The sequence below is a fragment of the Notamacropus eugenii genome, chromosome 7 (assembly GCF_028372415.1).
Source record: "Notamacropus eugenii isolate mMacEug1 chromosome 7, mMacEug1.pri_v2, whole genome shotgun sequence".
NCBI lineage: Eukaryota > Metazoa > Chordata > Mammalia > Diprotodontia > Macropodidae > Notamacropus > Notamacropus eugenii.
In genome coordinates, this window is record NC_092878.1 from 2,089,485 (window position 1) to 2,113,512 (window position 24,028).

The 24,028-nt window shown below is 38.5% G+C and overlaps 1 protein-coding gene and 1 pseudogene across 3 annotated transcripts in view; one reads left to right on the forward strand and one right to left on the reverse strand.

The window, feature by feature from the left end:
- The window catches only part of AP4E1 (adaptor related protein complex 4 subunit epsilon 1), an 85,943-nt gene that overhangs the window by 43,621 nt on the left and 18,294 nt on the right, over positions 1-24,028 (reverse strand). For all 3 annotated transcript variants that reach the window (XM_072623058.1, XM_072623056.1, XM_072623057.1), the window contains exons 4-11: positions 22,413-22,486; positions 20,236-20,357; positions 12,608-12,767; positions 10,865-11,031; positions 7,217-7,290; positions 3,831-3,953; positions 3,621-3,730; positions 613-752 (exon numbers count right to left, since the gene is read on the reverse strand). In XM_072623058.1, the coding sequence (XP_072479159.1) occupies positions 613-752; positions 3,621-3,730; positions 3,831-3,953; positions 7,217-7,290; positions 10,865-11,031; positions 12,608-12,767; positions 20,236-20,357; positions 22,413-22,486 (970 nt within the window). The remainder of the gene's footprint in view (positions 1-612; positions 753-3,620; positions 3,731-3,830; positions 3,954-7,216; positions 7,291-10,864; positions 11,032-12,607; positions 12,768-20,235; positions 20,358-22,412; positions 22,487-24,028) is intronic.
- Positions 16,923-18,186, forward strand: LOC140513391 (cysteine protease ATG4B-like; annotated as a pseudogene).

The following is a 24,028-nucleotide window of genomic DNA, read 5'->3' on the forward strand; positions in this document are numbered from 1 at the left end:
AGTGAATTAGGTACATACCTACTCAGTCCCATAGAGTCTTTTCATTCACCTTTTTTCTTTCAGATTTAAAATAATTTCTGCTTTGTAAATAACAGAATCACCTGTGTCCTAGTAACAAGTAAGATAGCCCCACTAATGAAATTTCAGAAAGAGAATGTAAGGTGGTAAAAGGGGAATCATGATCCAAATGTAATGTTATTATGACAAATGACGAGCATAAAAATTAGGGTAGCTAAGGATTATCCTAATGGAGAGAATTCTTCCTGGTCTCGTGGTAAATGGGAATTTTGTTCACTGGATTTAAGAAAAAGAGAAATGAAAGGCAGAAAAAGGTCAGCTTAAATACATGTTGAAAATCTGTGCACCTAATATTATTCACTGACAGAGAGGATTAAGGAGAGGGTGCGTCATTCAAAAAAAGCCATGTTTTGCTGCCCTTGCCAGGAAAAATTCCTTGCAAATTAAAAAATAAAGACTACTATTGGCAACCTGAATTTTAAATATGTCCATAAACACATTTATATGTCTGTACTTCAGTTCTAAGAGAAAAATTGTCTAGTGACTTTAAATTTAAAGGCAATATGTGGCTCCCACCCTGCTAGAAAAGGATATTTCTCAGCCAGCTCGGCTATTTTGCCAACTAGACTGATGATGATGTATTCTTCTTTGCTCTGCTGCAAATATTCAAGCATTTTCTGGACAATAACACTTACATTCTGTGCATTAGTAATTCTATAAAGAAGTTCCAATGTCTATTTAAGGAAAGGAAATAAAAATATTATTACCAAACTATTCATAATTATGTCACTTATAAGTAGACAATTAGCACCTTGGACTATTAAAATTAATCAGATCATATCGCTTTGTAAGACAGTTAAGTCAATTCTGCCCCTGTGTGGATAATCCACTTTTTTGAATTATCCACAAATTCTCCAGTAAGTTCTGGGCTCTCAGATAACATATTCAACAAATGCACACTAACTTGTAATAGTCTAAGCAAAACATAATTAGAAAGCTAACACTGTTGCCAAGACACTTAAATATATGTGTGGTATACATAAACTGCACTGCATCTTAATAATCCATGCCATATCATCTCTCTATTGGTAACTGGTATCTAAGAACATCTTGGTACAGATAATTAAGAGCAGAAGTATATAAGCTAGTCATTAAAAATTCTAAAAAAAAAAAACAAAAAACTGCAAAATTTTAAGATTCTTCCAAAAGATAGCTCTACCCTGAATTTTATTTTTACATGTATGTGTTTGGCAACCTAAATAATAAATTCACTATTAGAAACAGTATTGCCTCTTACCTTCTCATTGCACTTAAAAACTACACTTCCTGAGAGAATGAAAACTAATTGCGTGTTCATCCTTCATTGCCAAAGAAGACCATGCCATCAGAGAAAGGACGACATGACTTGCACTTGACTTTGTTTTGAGTGAGGGAGGGCTGTGCAGGTCACCAGCCTCACTTCTCCTCCAGAGCCATCTGAATCTAGTGACCATCCATCAGGATGACTAGAGATGACCCAGGATGAGGTAATTGGGGTTAAGTGACTCGCCCAAGGTCACACAGCTAGTGAGTGTCAAGTGTCCGAGGTGAGATTTGAACTCAGGTCCTCCTGACCCCTATACTGGTACTCTAACCACTGTAAAACCTAGCTTCCCCAAAAGAAAACTAATTATGTTTGAAGAAGATAATTAGAAAGACAAATAATTTTCTGCTCTTCCCCAAAAAAGATACATTATATAGTCTGTTGTTTTAGAAGAATCAGGCTAAGTAAATACTAAGACCTTTATCCATAGCCAAAAAAGTACCAAGAAAGTAGTTTCCTGGCTCCCTCACTGATGTTCAATCTTCCTGACTCAATACAGTAATGGGAGATGAGCTCATGGTCTCATCTAGTATAGGAAGCACTGGGCAACTTTCCCAGGTCCTGGGAAGGGCTTTCTAACCTAGCAAAGTTCCCAGAAAGCAGCAAAAGACCAAAATACCATTGGATTATTCCCAGGCTACTACTTCTCTTATTTTAGGAAGTCATTATTAGTCCCAACAATCTCTGTGGTAACCAGTCTGTTTACTTACTCATAAGAGAATGTGCCTTGCCTATCTTGTCAAAACTAACCTTTTTAGGTATTTCTTATATGGTTAAATATTTTTAATCATCACCATCATTTCTAGTAGGACATAAATCTTCTTAAAATTTTAATTGAGTGAGATTTTTTGTGTGCAATTACTATGAGAAAACGACCTCCACATTAAGCCACCTAACCTATAGCACCTTGATGTATTGAGCACATTAGATATGTGTTACCTAAAGACCTAGGTAAATAAATAAGAGACATATTTAATGTGCACCATGTTTGTTCCCTGCTTTAATAACCTTTGCAGTTCAGCATTCCTGTTTTCCCTCTGACTCTCATTTTAAAGTGGGAGTCCAATATCCAAATGTCACTGGAAAATTTGATAAAAACTGGTCATTGGACAATTTTCTTTTTAACTATTCAACTATAAAAGTAAACCTAACTCCCAGACGGCTCTCTTGGAGAGAGCCTTGCCTTGCCTTGCCTTGCGCAGGTGGCACTGGGAGGGCCACTGTGATCATTCTTAGTTTGCCTTTCTATAAAGCATGGCCAACATGCAGAAACCAGCCCATTTTGCAAACAGACTACCCTACCTGCAAACTGGGGAGAACTACCCCCAAAACTGAGCAGAAAAGAATATAAAGATGAAAAAAGGAAACTCTGTTTTTGAGAAATCTTTTTATTTGTTCAAAAATAAGGTCTTTAACTCAAAATGTCTGCTACCTCTTTGTTAATTATATCAAGTTATTTTTTAAAACATTTTAAATGATCTTGCTATTTAATCATAAGTTTTGGTTCTTTTTTCTTCCCCATAAAAACTTAATTCATTTTCAAAGTTAGTGAACAAGCCTTCCTCTCTGGCCTAGTCCTACCTGCCAACCTGCACAAAACTGCCCATTTGCAGGTTGAATAGTTTCTGCATATAGGTCTAAACACACATATGTAAAGACACACACATATAATATATACATATATATGTACACACATATATACATGCATATTTGAAAGCACTTTTACATAGGGCATAGATAAAGGGGAAATAAAAATATACACCTTCCTTCCAAAGAGTTCAAATCACTTTATGGATATTTTAACTTGTTCTCTCAATATCCCTGTTTAAGAAGTCAGGCATGGATGAACCTCTTTTACAAATGAAAAAACTGGGCTGCAGAAAAAAAAAATATTTAACCTAGATTACACTACAATTCCATGGCAGAGGTAGGATAGCCTAACTATTCATCCAGTGCTCTTACCAAAAAAGGGGCCTTTGTCTAAATTAACCCAACAGAGAACTGAATCTTATCATTTAAAAGAATAATTCAAGTACACTCCAGTGGCTCCTGTCGCATTGAGTTATTTATTTATTTATTTTGGAAATGCTCCTTCGCTGATTGAAAAAGAAAAACATTAGTGCCCAAAGCCATTACTGAATGCTCAAAGGTCAGCATTTTTTCCCAGCATCTGAGTAACAGTGAGAAAAGTTAAAGATATGGTAACACCTCACAAACACTACTCAAAATACCAATTTACCTCTCTTTTAATAATGGGATCAGGATGGTCTAAGCATTCAATTATTGTCATCTGGTGCTGAAGTGCCAGATTGGGATCCTGCTGGATAACATAGGTAAGAGCCTTTAGTCCTAGAAAAAAAGTCACAATCTACAAAGTGATTTGAAACAAATGTATACAAAATTTTACAGACTTTTTCAAAAGTACTGCTGAAGTAATGAACCGTCTTACCTAAATATTTGAGATTTATTTTAGGAGACAAAACAAATTTTCCAATGCATCTAGCAGCCTTTTCGAGCAATTCAGGTTTAGGATAGATGGTATAAATTGTATGGACACATTCAAATAAAATAGCTAGAAGGAGATAATCAAATGACAAATATTCTTTTAAAAATAATAAATAAAAGAACATATTTATGCAGTACACATATAATCATAAAGGCTATTAATCAAAGTGATAAAAGGTTAGATTCTTATCTATTAGCAAAAATATGACTGACAGATTATCAAAGAAATACAGCACTGTTACTTTCAGCTACATATTCAGCAGCACAAGGCCTTGGGCTCAAGTCCCACCGCTAACACCTACTGGCTCTGTGACCTTCAACCTCTCAGGAGCCCAGGTAACTCTCTCAATCTGTAAGCTGCAGAGTAGCTTTTCTATCTGCACTAGGAAAAGGCTTTTCACGGAGAGATCCCTACAACCTCAAAACTAGATATGGACCACCTCTATCCCCCCCACAACACTTCAATGTTCCAAGAATCTGTAATCTTACTATGAGGGATTACTCTGTGCGCAGATACAGGCTACCAATCCCTCTATGATTTATTAGCTCCTCTTTGAGAATTCGGATGATCAAAAAACTCCATCACCTTGTGACCAAACTACTTTGTGGTGATGAGGAATAGCACAAAGTATAACAAAAAATACAGCCGTATACAATCACTAAAATTAGGTGAACATTCTACTTACTAAGTGGCCTCAAGGATTTGCAAAAGTTACTCTAAAAATGCTTCTACTATAAAAATTTTTACTACGAAAAATTACTAGAAATTGAACAGCTTTAACTAACACGCCAAAACTTGACCAACTGAATGCTATCCCCTTCAAAAGAGTCACCTGAATTAAAAGCCTTATTCTGCCACTACTCAGTATTTTTGGAGCTCCAGGTTCTAACACATTCTTTTAACTACAGTATAATTTATCCCATGGTACCAAGTCTTCATTCTCTCACAGCCCATTCATTTTTAGAAACAGGCAAAAGTCATTCATAGCTATGTCCAGTGAATAGTTTGCATGGTGATGCTGGGATCTGAGTCACAAATTGTTTCACAGAAAGTTTACTGTGAGCTACAGCATTACCACAGTAAAGAAAAACTCCTAACTACTCTTTTATGCAGTAAAGAGACTCTCACATGCTTTGGAACTCAACGTAACAAGCATGACCTGATCTTGTGAAGTAATAATATTAACAATAACAGTTGTTATCATAGTCATTATTACAACACACCTCCCACTGCCATCAAATTTTACCACTCACAGAGTACTTACAAATATATTCATTTTATCTACATGAACAAATTAACACCATCTTCACTTCTGATTTTCTGATGCACAAGCTTTTTCTGGTCACAGACCTTGAACTTCTGCAGACCAAACCAGTAATGTCATGTTTTAATTGCCAACTACAATTTCCTCAAAAATGCATCATTTTTGTCCATCTCCCTTAAAAGATCAAAATAAGCCTTTGCTGTTTCCATCCATCACTCAACACACACGGCCATAATCTTTCTAAAAACTTACCTTATGCCCAAATTTTATAATTAATTCATTCAACAAATACTAAGTCACCAATATGTGCAAAGTACTATAGAGGATACAAAGGACAGCAAGACATGATTCATGTTCTTTCAGAGCTCAATAGAAGAGACAAAAAATGAATATGTCGCTTTATCAAATTTAGTTCTTCAATCACAACTGCCACAGTTAATCACCTATTTGAACAAATCAAATCTATGGTCCTTTCAACATGTTTTGGACCTGAGGGCAATAAGGAAGAGATCCAGGATGATGTAAAAACATTGGAAAATTTCTCCCAGCTACTTCTAGAATGGTAGCACTTCATTTTAAAATAACATGGCTCCTTTTTTCTATTTGAATGGGGTGTTTTTCAGCAACGACAAGGTCTAATAGAAGACGATCGATTCCTAGAGTCTATTGACAGTAGGGAAGCAAATTTCCATATGTGTAATCCATTTAAACACCTTGCCATCTATTTATATTCTCTGCGTCTATTCAAGTCACTGTGCCTTAAAATCTTCTAAAAGTCAAGGACCTGGTTTGTATGATCATCGAATATGGCACCACATCCAATTATGTGCTTAATAAATGCTTTAATGAAGAGATGATAAGTACTACAATAAACTTCACAGGACCATAGATCTAGAGCTGGAAGGGACCTTAGAGGTTATCAAATCCAACCCCTTCATTTTACAGATGAGGACACTGAGGCCCAGACAGGATAAGTGACTTGCCTAAGGTCACTCAGGAAATAAGTGGAAGAGGGGGATTCCAACTCATCCTGGGACTCCAACTTTGGTGCTCTCTCCACTGCGCTAAACAGCCTGCTGTACATTCTATTAAGTATTCAATATTCATATTTACCAGGGAATTGCTCAAAAAAGTCACGTTTGGTCAAAGCAACTCATGGAACTCTATGTTAAGGCACGGAGGGGCCTGCACTCTACATTGGTGAAAGCATCACGCCACTAAAAGCATAAACTTTTTAAAGTGTGCAGCTTCCTGACATCTTTCTATCTTGTCACAACATTCTGAATTCCTAAAAAGCTTCTGTTTAAATTATTATTCTACCACTTGTGACGTACAAAAAGTTCAAGAGACACAGTTTCTGGGTAATCATTTTATTAATAATGCTAGCATATTATTAGGAAAAGGGATGGCCATCTCCCTTAGAACAAAAGTGAATCATGTCAGGGAGCTCACAGTTTATATACTCTTGAAAGAGAGTGCGTTCCTAAAGGTGGCAATCAACTGATTGGTTAACATAATGAAAGCAGGAAAATGACAATGAGAAGTGGACCTGTGGTAATGAGGAGCTGGGAGTGACTTGACTCTGATCACTCATTTACTTAAGTTACCCCCAGCCTAGGGGAAATCTAGACAAAGGATCTATACTCCCCAACCAATGGGCCAGTTTCACCTTATATTAAAAACTCCTTTCAAGGTTAGGTGGGGTAGCAGTACCTAGATTAAGGAGAACATTAATCCTATCCACTATCATCAGTCCTGTCATTCAGAGGCTGAGCCCTAAAATGAGGATGTTTAAAAAAAAGGGGAAGAACTCTGGATCTCTCCAAATCATTGGTTATCAATAACCACTTCTCTCAAAGTTGCGTAAGTGTAGCAACTCTGTGGTTTTCAATTTTATATCCCCAACATCTAGCACAAATGTGCTTTGCACACTGTAGGCACTTAATAAGTGTTTATTGAATTAAAAGTAAAATCTATGGCATTTAATGCATAGCTATCATATTATGAGACATATTTGGCTTCTACTATATTGTGTTACTAAAAGTGACCACATATATTTACCTACCATATGTGATATTGTGACTTAACTCAGCTCTTCTCAAGGACTCATCAAGAACATCATATGTTAATTCACTTGTCCTGTTTAAAAAATAATTTATTTACAGTAGAAAATAAAAGCTCTAACCAAGAAAACATAGCTTTAAAACTACAGAAAAAATTTAAAAGGTGAATTAAGGCTTGCCCTCTCTTGGGTTGGATAATCTCCACAGTCCCTTTAACTCTAACATTGTACAAATCAATAAATTCCTTGGGTTCCTTTTTATTTTTTTTAACAAAAGTAAGCTGTTTCAATGACCAAAACTCAGTACTTCTAAGTCTCTGTTATACTGTAATTTGCAGTCATTACTACGTATAGATCAGATTTACCGTTTTATCAATACTGACTAGCAGATGAAATGACTCACATAATCTTTAATATTCCATTTAACCACTAAATCGTTTTTTATTTGGGGTTGCTATTCCTATAATTTTGTAAAAAAATCTCTCTCGATATTTATTCAAAATTTTATTTAATGTTACTGTAGGTTTATTGGAATCAGTCTGAACAGGGTTCCACTTGGATGCATAATAATTTAGATGTTTGGAGACATTTCCCTTTTCCCTACCAGCAGCTAGGTATTAGCTAAAGCCTTTTTCTCTAATATGGTTATTCTGAGAAGTTGCTATGGAGTTTCTACAATTATCTTCTACTGAATCAACAGGTCCACACCTCTCCTGTGACTTTATGGTCAACATCTGATAACCATGAACTCTGCAGAAACTGGCTAACAATAATGCTTCATACGATGCCAGAACCTAGAATAGTATGACCAGTGGAATAAGATGAAATTTAACAAGAGCAAATGTCAAATTCTATACTAGAATTCACAAAAATCAGCTGCATAAGAACAAGACAGGGAAGCCACAGCTGGACAACAGCTCCTGTAAAAAAGATCTGACGTCTGAGTTTCCTGCAGCTCCACCTAAGTCAATAGTGTGATGTCAGCTCCAGCATTCAGAATGAGGGAGGTCAAAGTCCTACTGTCCACCCTCGCAATACCACATCTAAAGGATTGTGGTCAGTTCTGGGCATTAACAAACCAGAGGGTTCTCCAAAGAAGAGGAACCAGAATGATGAAACAACTGAAGAAGATGCCAAATGAGGATCTAAGGAAGGAGCTAGAAAAGAAAACTGCAGAGAAGACACAGAAGATACAGGAGAGGAGAGGAAGCCAACGCTCCTCAAGCATCTGAAGAGCTGTCACTGAAAGAGGGGAAAGACTCCTTCGTGGCCCTGGAATCTATAAATAGAAACAACAGGTAGACATTGCAAAAAGATTGATGCAGACTCCATAGAAAGAGACACTTCTTAACGATTAGAACTGTCTTCAAAAAACAGCTGTGCTCCCCAATTAAAAATCTTCCAGTGGAGGTTGGACCACCACTACTTGGGAAGGTAAGAAGAGATCTTTGTTTGGGAACATGGCAGATTAGATGGCTTTCACCTCCGAGATTCTGTAAAGGGAATCTGTTCCAGCCAAGAGACCAGAAACAATGGACGATCTTCTCGTATTCTGCTAATTCCATAAAGTAGAAATTTACTAGAAATATCGCATGCTGACAAACAAATATCATCCTGGGCAGAGAGGGTTCCACAGAGAAATGGTTCAGATAAATACGAGACCCAGAGTCACAGACAAAGAAGTCACACTGTGCCAAGCAGAGGTTTCACACCTAAGATTCTCTTTGAAAAGAAAAAACATCCACAGGTCTGTCCTGACAAGTGACCTTCACAGGCCAAATTCGTTTTATCCAAGTTAGGTTTAAGAGGAAAACTTACTCAGGCTAAGAAGGCGTTGGAATAAGAGTCACGTCTACCTTAAGAAATGACCTATTTTTCATTGTTTTAAAACAAACACACAGAAAAAATAATTCATGTTTCAACTGGATTTTTCTCAGTTCTACTTTGCGACTGAAGTACGTATTTCTAAATAACAAATAACCATGTTGACGTTAGAAATAAGTGTACAGGTATATGTTTGAAATGCACATAAATATCCCAAGCAGATGTTATCTATTATAAGGGCATTAAAATTGCTACACTTATTTTCTCCTAATTACTGTAGAACTTATCTTGTGATTTTATTATCTAATAATCCGGCAGTATCATAGGTCAAATCATATATTCTAAGCCAAGGGCTGGCAAAGTACAATCTGTTGACTATTTTTGTACAACCTCTCTCGCCAAGAATAGTTTTTACATTTTTTAAACACAATAAAACTAAAGGGTAAAAACCATTTTTAGTTCACAGATCACAAACAGGGAGCAGGATTCGGCCCTCTCACCCTAGTTTGCTGACCATACTAGAAACAATAACTGCACAAAATAAAACCCTAGCATTACATGGTTCATAAGGAAGGTTGTTAATAACAGGGTAATAAAGGGGCTCTACTATAATTCTTATTAAGTTTGATACAGCAAATATCTAAGTTATTCCCTCAATAATAACTTGGAAGATCTATTTAGTTCGTCTACACAGCATGACTATAGTGAAAACGTATTCAATAGGAAAGTACATGTCGAGCCTATATAGAACTGCATGCCATCTTGGGGGGGGGGGGGGTAAAAAATCCAAGTTTTATGGTAGTGATTGTTGAACATTAAAAAAATAAATAAAATAATAAAAAATAATAATGATAATAATTGGAAGTCTCCTAACTCGCATTCCAATAGAACACGATGCGTTCCTGAAATAACCATTATTTTCACGCTATATTCACACCTTGAGGGCATGAAACACCTCCACAGAGCTCCTTAAGTTGATGGCAGAAATGTGTCATGTGCTTGTCTGCCCTCTCAACTCTAGTTTCCAACTCAAAGAAACAACAGGTGTTAACATCACTGATATGGGGAAAAAATACAATAATACAAAGACAGTTTCTTCCACAAGAGGAGGATTCCCAAACGGTGTTTAGTAAGGACATTCCTGAAAGCAGGACTAGAGAGAGGCTAAGAACCCAAATTCCTATGACTTTATGCAATATGGCTTTTACCTTTGGAAAAAAAATGTTTAATTGATTAACAATTATTTAATAGACACCCATCACAGGCAAGGCAACATCCTAAGCACTGTGGAGGATGTAAGGAGATTGAAGAGGAAGAACCTTTGCCCTCAAACAGCTTAGAGCACTATATACTTAGAGAACTCTGATTTACTCCCATGAAACACCAACTGTCAAGGAAGTAGGATATGAAAAGTGCCAAATAAACAATCCAAACGCTAAGTGCTACCGGAATCCAAAACAAGTTTTCATAGAATCAAAGAGGCCATTTTAAGTGGAACTAAGATTCAAGATAGGTCTTTGAGAACAAGCAGAAGAGGAAAAAAGAGTGCACAAGTGATAATGAAGCAAATGAAGGAATATGCTCCCCTAAATAATTCTTTTAATACTATTAAGTCAATATGGCACCAGAAAAATATGGGTTATTACAAAACTACTACTATATGTTTTGAGCTTTGTGGTTCTACTTCTCACTAACATTATTTTCTCATCAGTATCTTTTGTTATTTACCTTCATCTCCAAAGGTATTCTTCCCTCCTCCCCTACCCAGCAAGCCATCCCTTGGTTATTCCTGATTTTTTAAAAATAAAAGCATGTAGGAAAATTTACCTTGGATCATCTTTTCCTAGAAGTCCTAATATCCTCAAGAGCTGAATCTGTAGCCACGGTGCTGGTACGCTGTGGTAATTAAAATCTACTGGGAGCTTTCCTCCCACTACTTGCTTCAAGATTGTTACAAAACTTCCTGTCAAGTCCTTGTATGCAGATGGATTCTCCTATATCAAGGGAAGAAAAAAACTTCTTTTCAGCAAAGAATCTTACTAAATACAAAATTAGTATAATCCACGTGCCTTAAGTAACTGATCAACTCTATAATTCACGTTCATATACCTGCATTTAATATTTTGCATCTAATAAAGCAGTATTTCAATTCTGCACATCTGATTTCTTCCATGACAATATAAGGAAACAAACAGACCTCCTAGGACTTCCCAAACTCAAGCTGAATCAGCCTCAGAGACAACCCTACCAGTTCAGTCAACAGTTCAAAAGTTCTTGTGAAACTCAACTGGAAGCCTTGGGTATCAGTCTACTGACAGAGAACTGGCATACTTGAATTAACAGTAATAATATGACTTCTGGAATGCAAATCCAAAACTGTTCGTTTCCTCTGAACTCTATTTGAAAAAGCAATTCAATGTGGCTTTTTCAGCTAAAGTTTAAATAGCCACTAACCTCTTAAGGATAAAGCCAATATGGCTGCTTAAATAGTCAAGTGTGGTGGAGTCCAGGCAGGCTCTCATTGAAAAGAAAATTAGCTGTCACTTTATACAAACCATGTCTAGAGATTATCTAATACATAAAACTGAAGTCAATGTATAATCATTAAATGGTAAACACCAGATGGCTACAACAGAATACTAAGGAAGTCATGTTTTTAAAAAAAAATCTTCCACCACCACTAGAAAACAATTAAAAGAATATTTTTGGGTTCAGACCTATGATGTCATCAATACAGGGAACGAGGGGTATGAAAAGTCCTTCCACCAATGCAGATCTGCAACTTGCCTGTCCAGCTTTTACGATCTTAGACAAGTTTCACAAGTGCTAAAAGGTTAACTGCCTTGCCATTGTCAGAAAGTTTGTATTTAATACATGAGACATAAAAGCAAGTGTTACTGACTCTCAAAACAGCACTTACTCCAGCACACTCTGCTGCCTCTCAAAGTACATAACTGCTCATAATACATTCCATCCTGAATATTCCAGTCTAACTTGGCAATATGGATTACCACTCCAGGATATAACACATTCCAATATTTAAATTTTTGCCTGTAAAATATTAAGTACTGTACATAATTCTTAACTACATAAGAAGTCGACTAAACTTCATACTTTTGTTTATAAACACACTTCTAAAAAAATTATTCTCTACATGCTAAGCTATTGTAGCAATCTACAAAACGCCTAGGGATTATTCATTGAGGCTTATATATGGCTGCCACCAGGGCCTGTTTTATCCCACCTTTTTTTCCCAAAACCATCTTCCACCTCCTTCCTTACCCCAGACACCTAGCACATTCATGATGTCTTTTGGCTGAACAAACCATGCAAGAGCACTCAGTTTGTAGCATTCTGTTTATAGGAATTCCTATTAGGATATGAAGAGGACTTAAACTTCTCAGGAGCACCGGTATCTCAAAAGAGGACTTCATTAATCCAAATGTATTTCTAATTTAGTAGACCGTGTATGGGTATTTTACTATAATTTTTTATTAATTAATAATTCTTTATTAAAATAAGCACCAAAAAAACTAATCAATTTATGCTGACCACTAATTCTTAACTTACCTTAATCATGCGAAGGTAAATGTGCAGAGAGGCAGCCATGACCCCAACATCTCTATCACACAGGGCTTTCCTAAATTTAACATGAATGTGCTGAACTTGATTGGGAGCAATGAGATGGAATTTGTACAGCGCCTGAACAGCTTTTCTTCGTATTATCTCCCTAATAATAAAAAATAAAGTTTAGCTAAATAAGCTTGATCAAATTGTCAACTACTCCACTACAAGACTTTTAACATGTGCAAAATGCGTTCATAGCACTGTATCAGACCCTGGGAAAGTTACAAAGAACATAAAAACATAGACACAAGTATCTGGAAGCTTATAATTCAAACAAATTATAGGACTGCAGCAAAAATTAGGTTTTAATGTACTACTGCCTCAAGATGTGTACTTCAAAGAGTGGTGATTATGCCAGTACAGATACATTCACCAACCATGAAGCTTGTGACCCTTCTACAACCTCCCGCACCAGGTAGTAGCTCTGGTGACAGGCACTTGTCCTCTGAGTCTTTGATCCCAGTTCCATTTAGATTAATGAAAGAGCACAACAAAGATGATGACAATAAAAGTGCCACGGATGTAGAACTTTGGGGTTTCCCTTTCCAGTCACTCGTCTGATCCTCACAACAGGTCTATGAAGTCACATGGCATTATACTTCTACTTCATAGCTAAGAAAAGTCAGGCTCAGAAAATGGAAGCTGACACACTGCCTGAAGGCACATGCGGACTCTTCCCTCAAAGTCCGAGGCCTAAAGAGAAGGGGGCTAAACCGGGACTGATGGAAAGAAAAGTGATGCACTCTACCGAAATGAACTGCAAAACAAATTACACCTGCTGAAACGAGATTAAGGATAAAGTGAAAACAGGAGCAAAGTCCATGCAGCGAGGCTCCAGGAACAACCTGCGTCTGGCCAGTAACACCAAACCAGGCCCTTTGAACACGGATGGCCTGAAGGGATTTGTCATTTGTTTTGATTTAGATTTTCAGTTATTTCCTCCATACAGGCTACTCCCTTCATCAAGGCAGATCAGCAACAATGTTCTCCAACTCACCGTCTTAGTTACTTAAAATACTGAGTCACACAGCAAAGAGTTGCTCATAAGCAGGACTTGAACCCAGGTCTTCCTGACTCTGAGGACACAGTCTGGTTTATTTAATATTTTATTTAATAGCCTGGTAGAGTGAGAAAGCTGGCCTTAAAGCCAGGAAATCTGAGTTCAAATCCCTCCTCATACACACTTATCACAGGACCATGGTCAAGCCATTTAAATACTTCATGCTCCCTCCAGGTAACTCTCTAAAACCCCCTAAATTGAAGAGAAGAGGCTGACACATTTTGGCAAACAGAAATTTCCTCCCCTGGGAGTGTCTGGTAGTACTAAAATCACACTCTAGTCTAGTTGCCCCTATGCCAGACTGCCTCTCTATTCTAAAGTACCATATCACAACAACACAAAATCCTTCCTCTCGTGTGATATAGGTGGGGGAAAAGAGCAGGAACTTTCTTACACCAGTGGCTGAAAGATAGGCCTTGGACAACAGATATGGTACTTAATTCTAAATTCGAGATCATATGAATTAATATCACAACCAAAACATTTCTAGAAAAAAAAGTTTTCAAAGGGTAGAAACACAAAATCAATTCATTCAGATAAATTTAAAGAGGCAAAAAAATATAAGCCTCAATTCTAAGAAATAACCTTTAATCAAGAGTCTTAAAGACAATTCTGTGACAGTAACAGTGTGGCTCCTGGGAGGTGAGAACACTTCCCTCAGTCCTGCGTGACATCTAGATTTCTTTATCTTGACCAACAGGTTAAAACAGCAAAAATAACAAAATTTGCCAACATTTTTGTGTAAAATAGGGTAATTTGTATTCTGACAAAATTGCTAAGCCGTTACCTGCTCAGACACCTAGCACACTCTGGGACTTCCCTTCTGGGAATAAGAAGGTGCTGACCACCTTCTCCCTAGACAGTGAGTGGTGACTAAGGCTCTCAACAATGCCCAAAACGGCAGCTCCTGTTTGTCCTGATTCTCATCTAACAGCTGTTTGACTTTAAATTCCAGCTCCCATCTGAGTAACGGACCAGGATAAGGAAGTCAAGAAAAGAAAGCTATATTAGGTATTGTAGAGTAAAAGAAAATAAAAGTAGAGGCAGAACTGTGAAAGAGGCTAAAAAAAGAAAGGCTATTTCTAAACCAAAAATTGAAGCTTGAAGTAGAAGCTCCTATTTTGAAATCAAGACTTCCTTCTGGCATATCCATTGTGACAGCTGGGTAACTAAATATTCCATTTTGCTTCTGAATTTATTAAGATTTTGAAAAGAAAGCAGGGATAGACGAGAGAAAGATTTTTCTCTATAAACTTCCTTTCTGCCCCATGATGCCTTAAGAAACTCAATTCATCAACGTGAGACTATAAGAATGCAAAAGTACTATGCTGAATGTTGGAAATACAAGGACAAAAGTGACTGGCCCCACGCTCAGCACATTTATAGTCTACCGGGAAGCCAGAGCCAGTGTTCGAAGCCTGGTTCCATACCCTGTATTTTCCAAAAAAGCCACAACCTTGGGCAAAGGGAAGAGGACAGCTGGGAGATCTATGGGAAACCAACAATGGATCAAGAAAGAATAATTAGGATTAGAATGGAAAGAATCACCCCAAATAAATGCCAGTCACATTCCTGATACCCCCAGTGGTTTTTTCTGGCACTTAGGGAATCCTTTGTCTATGAAAAGAGAAGCGGATTAGGATTCAACTCCCCAAGATGGCTGGGGCATTCTGTATTAGCGTCATGAGTAGTAACAGGGCACGGAAGAAAGAATGAAGTCGTTGCCACAGGTTGAAAGCACAACCCAAAGTGACAGCACCAGATGGAGTGTCAGAAGACCTTAATCCGAATCCTTGTTCAGAGCTGTGGATGTAGAACAACTAGTCCCAACCTTGTCTTAAATCCTGCTTGGCTAACCTGACCCTAACCCTAAAAGGCACTCTCCAATTCTGCCTTCTCCTGGCCTCCTCCCAACTTCGCTAGCTCTAGTGGAGTAAGAAACGCTTTCTGCAATAGTGATACTTTTCAAATTTTAACAAGTAGCAGATGGGGAATAGAGGTGAGGCAGGCCTAATCACCAAGGGAAGGTGACAAATAACAATTAAAGTGCAAGTACCTCTCAGCGCTCAACCTTCCAAGGTGTGCCATATACAAGGCAATAGTCACGGCCACTTTAATGCTTTTTTAAGAAACAATCATAGGCTGTTATGATCAAGGCAATCTATAATTACCAAAGAAAAGTAAAAGATGCTCTTTATGTTAATTAAAACTTCTTCACCATGCTCTGACATAATTACAAACTTGATGCTGGCACACTCTTACAGGTTTACATCATTCTAAATGAACACCACTGGTATAAATGGTCAATACTCTTCTGGGTGGTGGTAAGATAAAATTCTTAATTTTATGCAAATTAAAAATAAGGCATTTAAGGTAGGGAACCTCAGTAGCAGATAGTCTTTTAGCTGAGAAGATTCACTTTCCAAGATTTGTCTCAAAGGCATAAGTTATAAGGGAGAGAAACACTGGGAAGCATCACGTCAAGCAGCTCAACAATGCCCAAAACTGCAGCTCCTGTTTATCCTGATTCTCATCTAACAGCTGTTTGACTTTAGAAACTGCTCTCTAATAGCGAGCCACCTGGAGCCGAGGTCACTGACAGGCTGACCACAGTAGAAGCCTTGGGCTCCCAGGTATCCATGAAGCTTACACCGAAACTCCAAAGCACTGTTTTATAGCTGCCTTTATAAAAGAGAAAGAACTATGGCTTTAGTAGCCATAAAAATATATTAACAAAGTTACTTTGGAAAGAAGAAAAATTTATTATAAATTAGAAGTCTTGCCAAACTTAGGGAAAGTTAGAAGACTGAGAGGCCTAGCCCAACAGCAAAAATAAAGTAAGATAAAATCTTGATCTCAGAATGAAAAAGATTCAAGTAGAAAATCTGAGTTAAGGTTATGTAAGAGAAAGGCAGAACAGTAAAAGGCCATGTCCTAATGTTTACTCAGACCTATCTCTTGGAATGGGGATATAGCTTTGATATAAAATGAGCATCTTCAAAATACTATCACCTTCCATTTTTACAGTACTTACAATTTTCAAAATCTTTCCCATTTTCTCAATTTAGTTTCTATGTAATTCTTTGAGGCAGGGAGGGTAGGTACTATCCCCTCCTTTTTACAGATAAATACACTGAAGAAAAAAACATTCATTTAAGATAAAGGACTACAGGTGGTAGCGATGCTGCCAGTCAGTCAGTGGGTGAACAGGGAAGACGGATATGGAAACTCTTACCTACGATGCTCTCAGCTTTGCTGAGACTACAGACCCTGTCTGGATATTGGGCAGAAAATACACCATCATCATAGAAAAAAGAAGAGATCCTTTCAGATGTGACTTCTCAGCTTTGGTTCACATATGGAAAAAATGTTCCTGCCATTGTGGGAACAGGCCCAACCTCGGACATGGGCTGGGGCTGCGTGTTGCGCTAGGCACATGACCTTTGCTCAGGCCCTGGTCCACAGGCACTTAGCAGAATGGAGATGGAAGCAAGGGCGACAGCAGACAGACAGCTACGTCAATGTTCTCAAGGCCTTCACTGGCAAAAAAGACAGCTACTACTCCATCCATCAACAGCTCAAACGGGAGTCAGAGAGGGCAAATCTGTAGGCTAGTGGTACAGACCAAACACAGTCGCACAAGTGCTCAAGAATCTTGCTGTGGTGATGGAGGAGACAAGGAGGTTGTACAAGGCCAATTCTCCATGCTCAGACTCGAAACTGCTCTCTAACAGCCAGCCACCTGGAGCCAAGGTCACTGACAGGCTGACCACAGTGGAAGCCTTGGGCTCACAGGTATCCATGAAGCTTACACCGAAACTCTAAAGCACTATTTTATGATGCCCCAGTCCCGGAGAGTAACTGGAGGGAAGCCCAACAATGCTCACTACTTGACTGGATATGTAGGGGAGGAGCTGATTTACGTGGACCCATATACAACCCAGCCTGCTGCGGAGCTGGTGCAAGGTGGCATTTTCCCTGATGAGTCCTTCCACTGACAGCACCCTCCATGCCACATGAACACTGGGGAACTTGACCCCCTCCATCGCAGTGGGCTTTTTCTGCAAGACTGAAGAAGACTTCAATGCCTGGTGCCAACAAGTCAAAAAGTTATCTGGAATGCCAGGAGCCCTGCTGATGTTTAAGCTGGCTGAATGGCAGCCTTCACACTTCTCATGCCCAGACATTCTGAATCTCTCACTAGATTCTTCTGACACAGAGAAACTGGAAAGATTCTTTGATTCAGAAGATGAAGACTTTGAAATTGTATCCCTCTGAAAAGGCTAGGAAACTGACTTGCCTGACCTGTGTTGCAAGGGGGATGGGGAGGGAAGTCCCTCTGAGAGTCTGGCTCATCAGTTTTCACAGGTGCTAGATGACATCCCAATGTTCCATCCATCCTGGTGCACGTGCAGCCTCAGAGCAGAGGGTGCACTGTCTGCATTCTGTCCTTGGACCAAGAATACGTTTTCATGGAAGTCTTAATGTTTGGAGTCAGGATCCTCAGCACAAAACACTTTTTCAGGAAATGGAGACAATGGTGCCTTGATATGTGAGAGGAGCAGAGCCAACACTGTAAAGTGCACTGAGTCTGGAGAAGGTCTCTTCTCTCCCTGCTGGCTGGGCCCTTGAGCAGATGAGCTCACATTCCACCTCCTAACACTCTGAGCTTTGGTTTGGTTTGGCTGTTAATTCTTCTTTTTAGTGACGCACACGAGCAAAGTAGTCTGGACATCCCTCAAGTAGACGTCTCTGAAGCCAGGCCGAGTGTGCTGTACCTGGAGTAGACTGGACTGTCACACAGACTCTCACCTCTATTCCACAGAGGGACGCTGCTCTTGCTTCATATGCAGCGCTTTCTTACGCACACGTAATTGTCTTTCTTTGTCTTCTGTAAGCTCTATCTTACTCCACCATTTTTAAGGGCTACCCTTGGGGGTGGGAATTGGACTAACTGAATTTTATTATACCAGGGTTTCTCATTTAAAAACACAAGTCAAAACTGGCTATTTAAGACCACTAAACACACACACACACACACACACACACACACACACACACACACATGCACGCACACACACTCCAAAACAAAGCCCCCATAGTTCTGTGAACAAGAAAAAACAAGAGAGAATGATTTCTGCCCCAGCAACGTCAGCACGCCCCTAAGGTCACAGAGGTACAAGGGGCAAATGTTCTGAGCAGCGGATGCTGTTTTGGTCATCTAAAAGCTCCAGGTGTGTCCGTCTCTTCAGTAACAGCGCATCACCATCCAAGAGCTACTGCAGCACAACAGACCTTTTCTATGAGGGGGAAAGATTAAGAAAAAAACCAGGCAAGAATATTAGCAGAGTCTCTGAGATGTGCCCTCCCACAGGCAAGTCCCCATTGGTGGTATGGAAAGGCATGAAGAAGAAAAAGGCAGGCCAAGTGGGGTGATTTGCCCACTCCAAGAAAGTCACAGCCACCAGACAGAATTCCTCCATGGTTTCCACATCCTGTGAAATGTTGCCTATGATGGCACTGGCTTTATGCTGTTTCAACTGAAGAGTTTGGAGCTTAGGGGTCCAGTGCAGTGACAGTCTTAGAAACCAAGAGCCCATCACTGTTATAGCTATCCAGTAGTTTGGCCAACCCAGGACATTCGCTAGGCCCACATCACAAACAGCCCATCTGGTTTTCTTTCACTGTTGGGGTCTATGCTTGTGCCATTCTAATCCACCTCGCTACATAAATTCTAACCACGTTAGTCCTTAACTCAATGTCTCTTCAGCCCCATGTCAGTATAAAGCTGCCATTTGTCCTGCAAGTACTGTCAGTTCTTTAGGAAATGTTTAAAGAAAGGGAGAGGGATCTTGTAGGCCATCTGTTAATCATGCATATAGGGAATATGGGGAAAGTGGGTCTTCTATAAGGAAAAAGCACTTTTACTATGTTCTTAGGGCAGCATCGGTATTTGCAAAAATACTAAGATCCCAGGTTTGCTGCTTTTTGACTCCTGCTTCTGCCTTTAGCAAGCAAGGGGGATTAAACTGTTAGGAAACACCTGAATGTTCCGTTTCACAATGGCAAGGGAAATGGATTCAGTGGTTTGGTTCTAGTACCATGTGTCACACTGAAGACACTCCAAGGCACCCTCCTGCAGTCTAGAAGAAAGAAACTACTCCATTTCCCCTCTTTTCCTTTTCCTATCCATTCCTTATCTTTCAAATATATTTGGGGGTGGGTAAGAAGAGTGGGAATAATTCTCCATTTTAGTGCTTTATGTTTTTATCTGAATAAATAACTGACAAGCTTCTTAAAAAAAAAAAAAAAGATAAAGGACTGTGTTTTGGAAAATTTCTACACTCTGTTGGGTGACTGGCACCAATCACATCCACTGCCAAATCCTTACAGAATCTAGGAAGCTCTCTCTCATCACTGACACCACTTTAAGTTAAAACCATGGTAAGCACTCAAGTTCAATCTTTTGAAACTCATTTTAGTAAAGTAACTAAACGATGGATTGACTTACTTAGAATGCTGCAGTTTGTCCTCTATAAGTGGAAGAACAGCAGGAATCATTTCTCGAGGAAAGATCTGACTGACAACGGTTAGTGCCATGCACACTTCCACCAGGTTTGTGCTCTGCAAGTCCTATTAAGATTATTAATCAAAGAAAATTACAATTGTTGCAAATCTGGAATGAAGTTCAATCCAAACGTTCTATGCATTCTATAATTTTAGGGTTTTTCTGTTGATTGAAACTTTCATGGAAGTTTACTGCAATTTTTACAGGAATTTTCCATTTTATTTGCTTTAATAGTCAAAACATGAGTTAGACTACAGACAGTTGAAAAGGAATTTGTATTTCCTTCCAATACGGTCCAAAGTAATGTCTTCTGACTAAGATTGTAGTTGATAATCTTTTTGAGTAAGAGAACCATTTTTAAGGTCAAAAAAAATCTGCAGACCCCTCACATGATAGCTGTTGTACAAATAGTATCTGCTGAATGAGAAAATAAATGCTAATGAAAAGCTAGTATATATTCACTAATCTTTAAATAAATATGCCATTGACGAAAAACAAATCTGACACCTCTTAAAACCTGAGAGTTAGTAACTCAGACTATGAACTTAAATAGAAGTGGCCTAGTTTAAAAAAAAGTATTCATTTCAAAGACTGTATTAGAAAAAATGAAAAACCAATACATAACTTTCAACATAAAATCTATGTTTCTTCAGGTTTTATAGTTTGTAGGAGCCAAATAAAGAACAAAAAGTGCTTTATCAGAATAGGTGTCTGAAGGTCCCTTTGTAATAACTCTCTGGTCCCCTCAGTGGCTTAGGAAGGGAGACATACTAAGTAATTTACTAGACCAAAGGCAAAAATTATTTTACTACTTTCTTTTCCATTCAATAATTTAATTTGTCAGACTTTGACTATGTATTACCTAGAATATAAACTTTTTAAAACCTATCTCTAGCATTTAGAGTATTTGGAAAAAGTGTGGAAGAAATCAGAAAAAAATATTAAAATTAACATTAAAATGTTAAGGCAGTGAGATTCCAAAGTTGTCCACTGGCATTGTCATCAATCTGCCCTTAACATCTTGATCAAGTCTAGTTTCCAGACTAAAAATAATACTCACTAGAGAATTCTGATCTGTTTGTTCTTTCCTGGACCCTAAACATAAAATGCATGGTAATTTTACATTGTAGAGGTGGTGTTTTTCCTTAGAACAATACTATATACATACTGCAAGTGATATGTGGAATGGGGGGATTAAAAGAAGTAGTACTGTGAATTTTTTCAAGTCTATATTTTTCTCCTGCCTACCTTTTGATAGACGTGTTAATGAAAATTCAAATGGCCAAACAGCAGCAGGTGGAAGTAGGACAGAGATAATCCACAGGCCGGATACAAAGAGATCTTTCATTGAGAAAAGCTCTATTTTACCATTAGCACTGTACAAAAGAGAAGCTGAAACAGAACTATCTCCCTGCTCCTGAGGTTCTGCCAGCCATTATACTACATGTGGCCTGGAGGCCATCAAGCCTACCTGAAGAAGAATTTTAAAATACAGCTCAATAGCTCTCAAGTGCTCAGAAGCTAAGAGCTTATAGATTTCTAAAGCCTTTTTTACCTCCTACTTACTGCTCGTTAATACATCCGTTAAAAGGCATACACAAGAAAGATATGGAGAGAAAATTCAAAACAATCAATCATGAATTAGCAGCAATTTTGAAAATAAAAAAGGTTCGGGGGGAAAATGGGAGCTATGTGCTAAAATAAAGGGATTTCAATGACCCCATTATTTTCTTTCCCCTATTAAAAGAGATTATAGAAAATCTGCTGCCTTTTAGCAGAACAGTCTCCAAAATCTTTCCAGTTAGAACAAGACTGTAGACTAGCTCTTAGTCCACTCTCTAGAATACACAAGCACTTAGGAATTCTGTGCTGGGGATGGTGATGGTGGTGTTGTTTCTATGTATTTCCTTCCAACCAGTACCCATACTTGCACCCTTTCAAACAAAAGCAAGCGGGGAGTAGAGCATGGATGGAATCCGGTAACTGGCAAAGAAGCGCTACTCCTTCGTGCCCCACTTCTTCTAAAATTGTCTTCATTCAAAACGCCATCGGAAATCTCATGAACTTTTTGGAGATTAAAATCATAATGATATTTCCCAAACCGACTATGTATATAGTACCTTTACAACTGTATTCACAAGGAGAAGCAACAGTTCATGATTTTCGTGTAGAAATAGAGAAACTGCCAAATAACCTACAAAAGACAATAAGAAAAAAATCCCTTCATCGCTGCTTTCCAAAAATAAGTCAAAATGACTACATGAAGCAATGTAGGCCAAACTTCAAACATCAGTGATGCAAGTTAGGGATCAAATATGAAAGAGACTGTACGTTTTCTAAGATCCAAAGAATATTAGCGTCAAAGTAAGGTGAACGATTCCAGATTCTTCCTATAACAGCTCACATTTACTACAAAGCACTTTAATATTTACAAAATACTTGCTCACAACTTTAGGAGGTGGGACAGTATTATTATACCCATCTTATATGTATGCAAACTGAGGGTGCGTGAGGTTCAAGGATCTGTCGAAGGTTAGACAACTAGTGCATGCTGGGGCTAGCACTCAAACTCAGGTTCCCTGATTACAAACCTAGTGTTTTTTCCACTGCATTCTAACTGGCCTGTCTTTGACAATTACACAGTCCACAATGAATAGCACGTGTCTCAAAGGGAAGCCTAAAATTTAATGATTTTTCAAAACCTTAAAAGTATCCAAACCTTATATATCATTGTAGATATTTTTTAGAAAATTTCTATACTTCCAAACAAAAGTCTATCTAAATTATGGTTGGACATGAACTAATAAAATTTTATTGAAATTACTAAAGGAATTGTACAGCTTCGTTGTTGAGCAAGTTGCACGATGTCACTCAAATTCTTAACTCACAGAATTCAAAAATTAAAAAGGTAAAACAAAACAATTCTATAAACATTTTCCAAGAGGGAGCATGGCATGGTAAAAAGCATACTGGATTTAGAAACCAAAGACCTCAGTTTGATTCCAGGGCCTGCTATGTAACACAAAGACATACCTTATCAAATTGCTCAGGGATCAAAGGAACATAGATGAGGATTTGGAAGACTGGTCATCTAATCTAAATACTTGTTTTACAAATGAAGAAACTAAAGAGAGGCTAGGTACCTCCCAAGCAGTAAATGGCACAGCCAAGGTTCGTCTGACTCCAAACTCATCACTCCCTCTACTAAACCAGTGTCATCACTCCTCATCTGTCAAATGGAGGACTTGTGTTTGCTGGCCTCTGACGGTCCCTTCCATCTCTCAATCTGGGATCCTATGAATCTGGATATCCCATGGACATGGACGAGTTACCAGGCTGCCTCACTGACAAGTTCCACTGACCGTCACCTTCAGTTCCCTTTCACCCCTTGCCACACTTCAGCTCTGCCGATGGAGGACCCCAAGGTCATCTTCATCCTGTGATTATCTGGTCATTCTTAATGATTATCCCAAGACAAAGAACAGACCTGGACATAGCAGACACCTGGATCTCACTGTAAGCTGAAAGTTGTATCTACAAAATGGGCAGTGTCAGCCCTGAACTGCAGCAGAGATACTGTGAGCCAAGACAGAGGGGGAGACTCCAGGGGCAGCAGAACTGCAGAGAGCAACCAGGCATTTAGGGTTAGGGTTAGTATTTATTAAGTGCCTATTATGAGCCAGGTCCGGTGGTAAGCACTGGGAATACAAAGAAAGGCAAAAGATAAGTCCTTGCC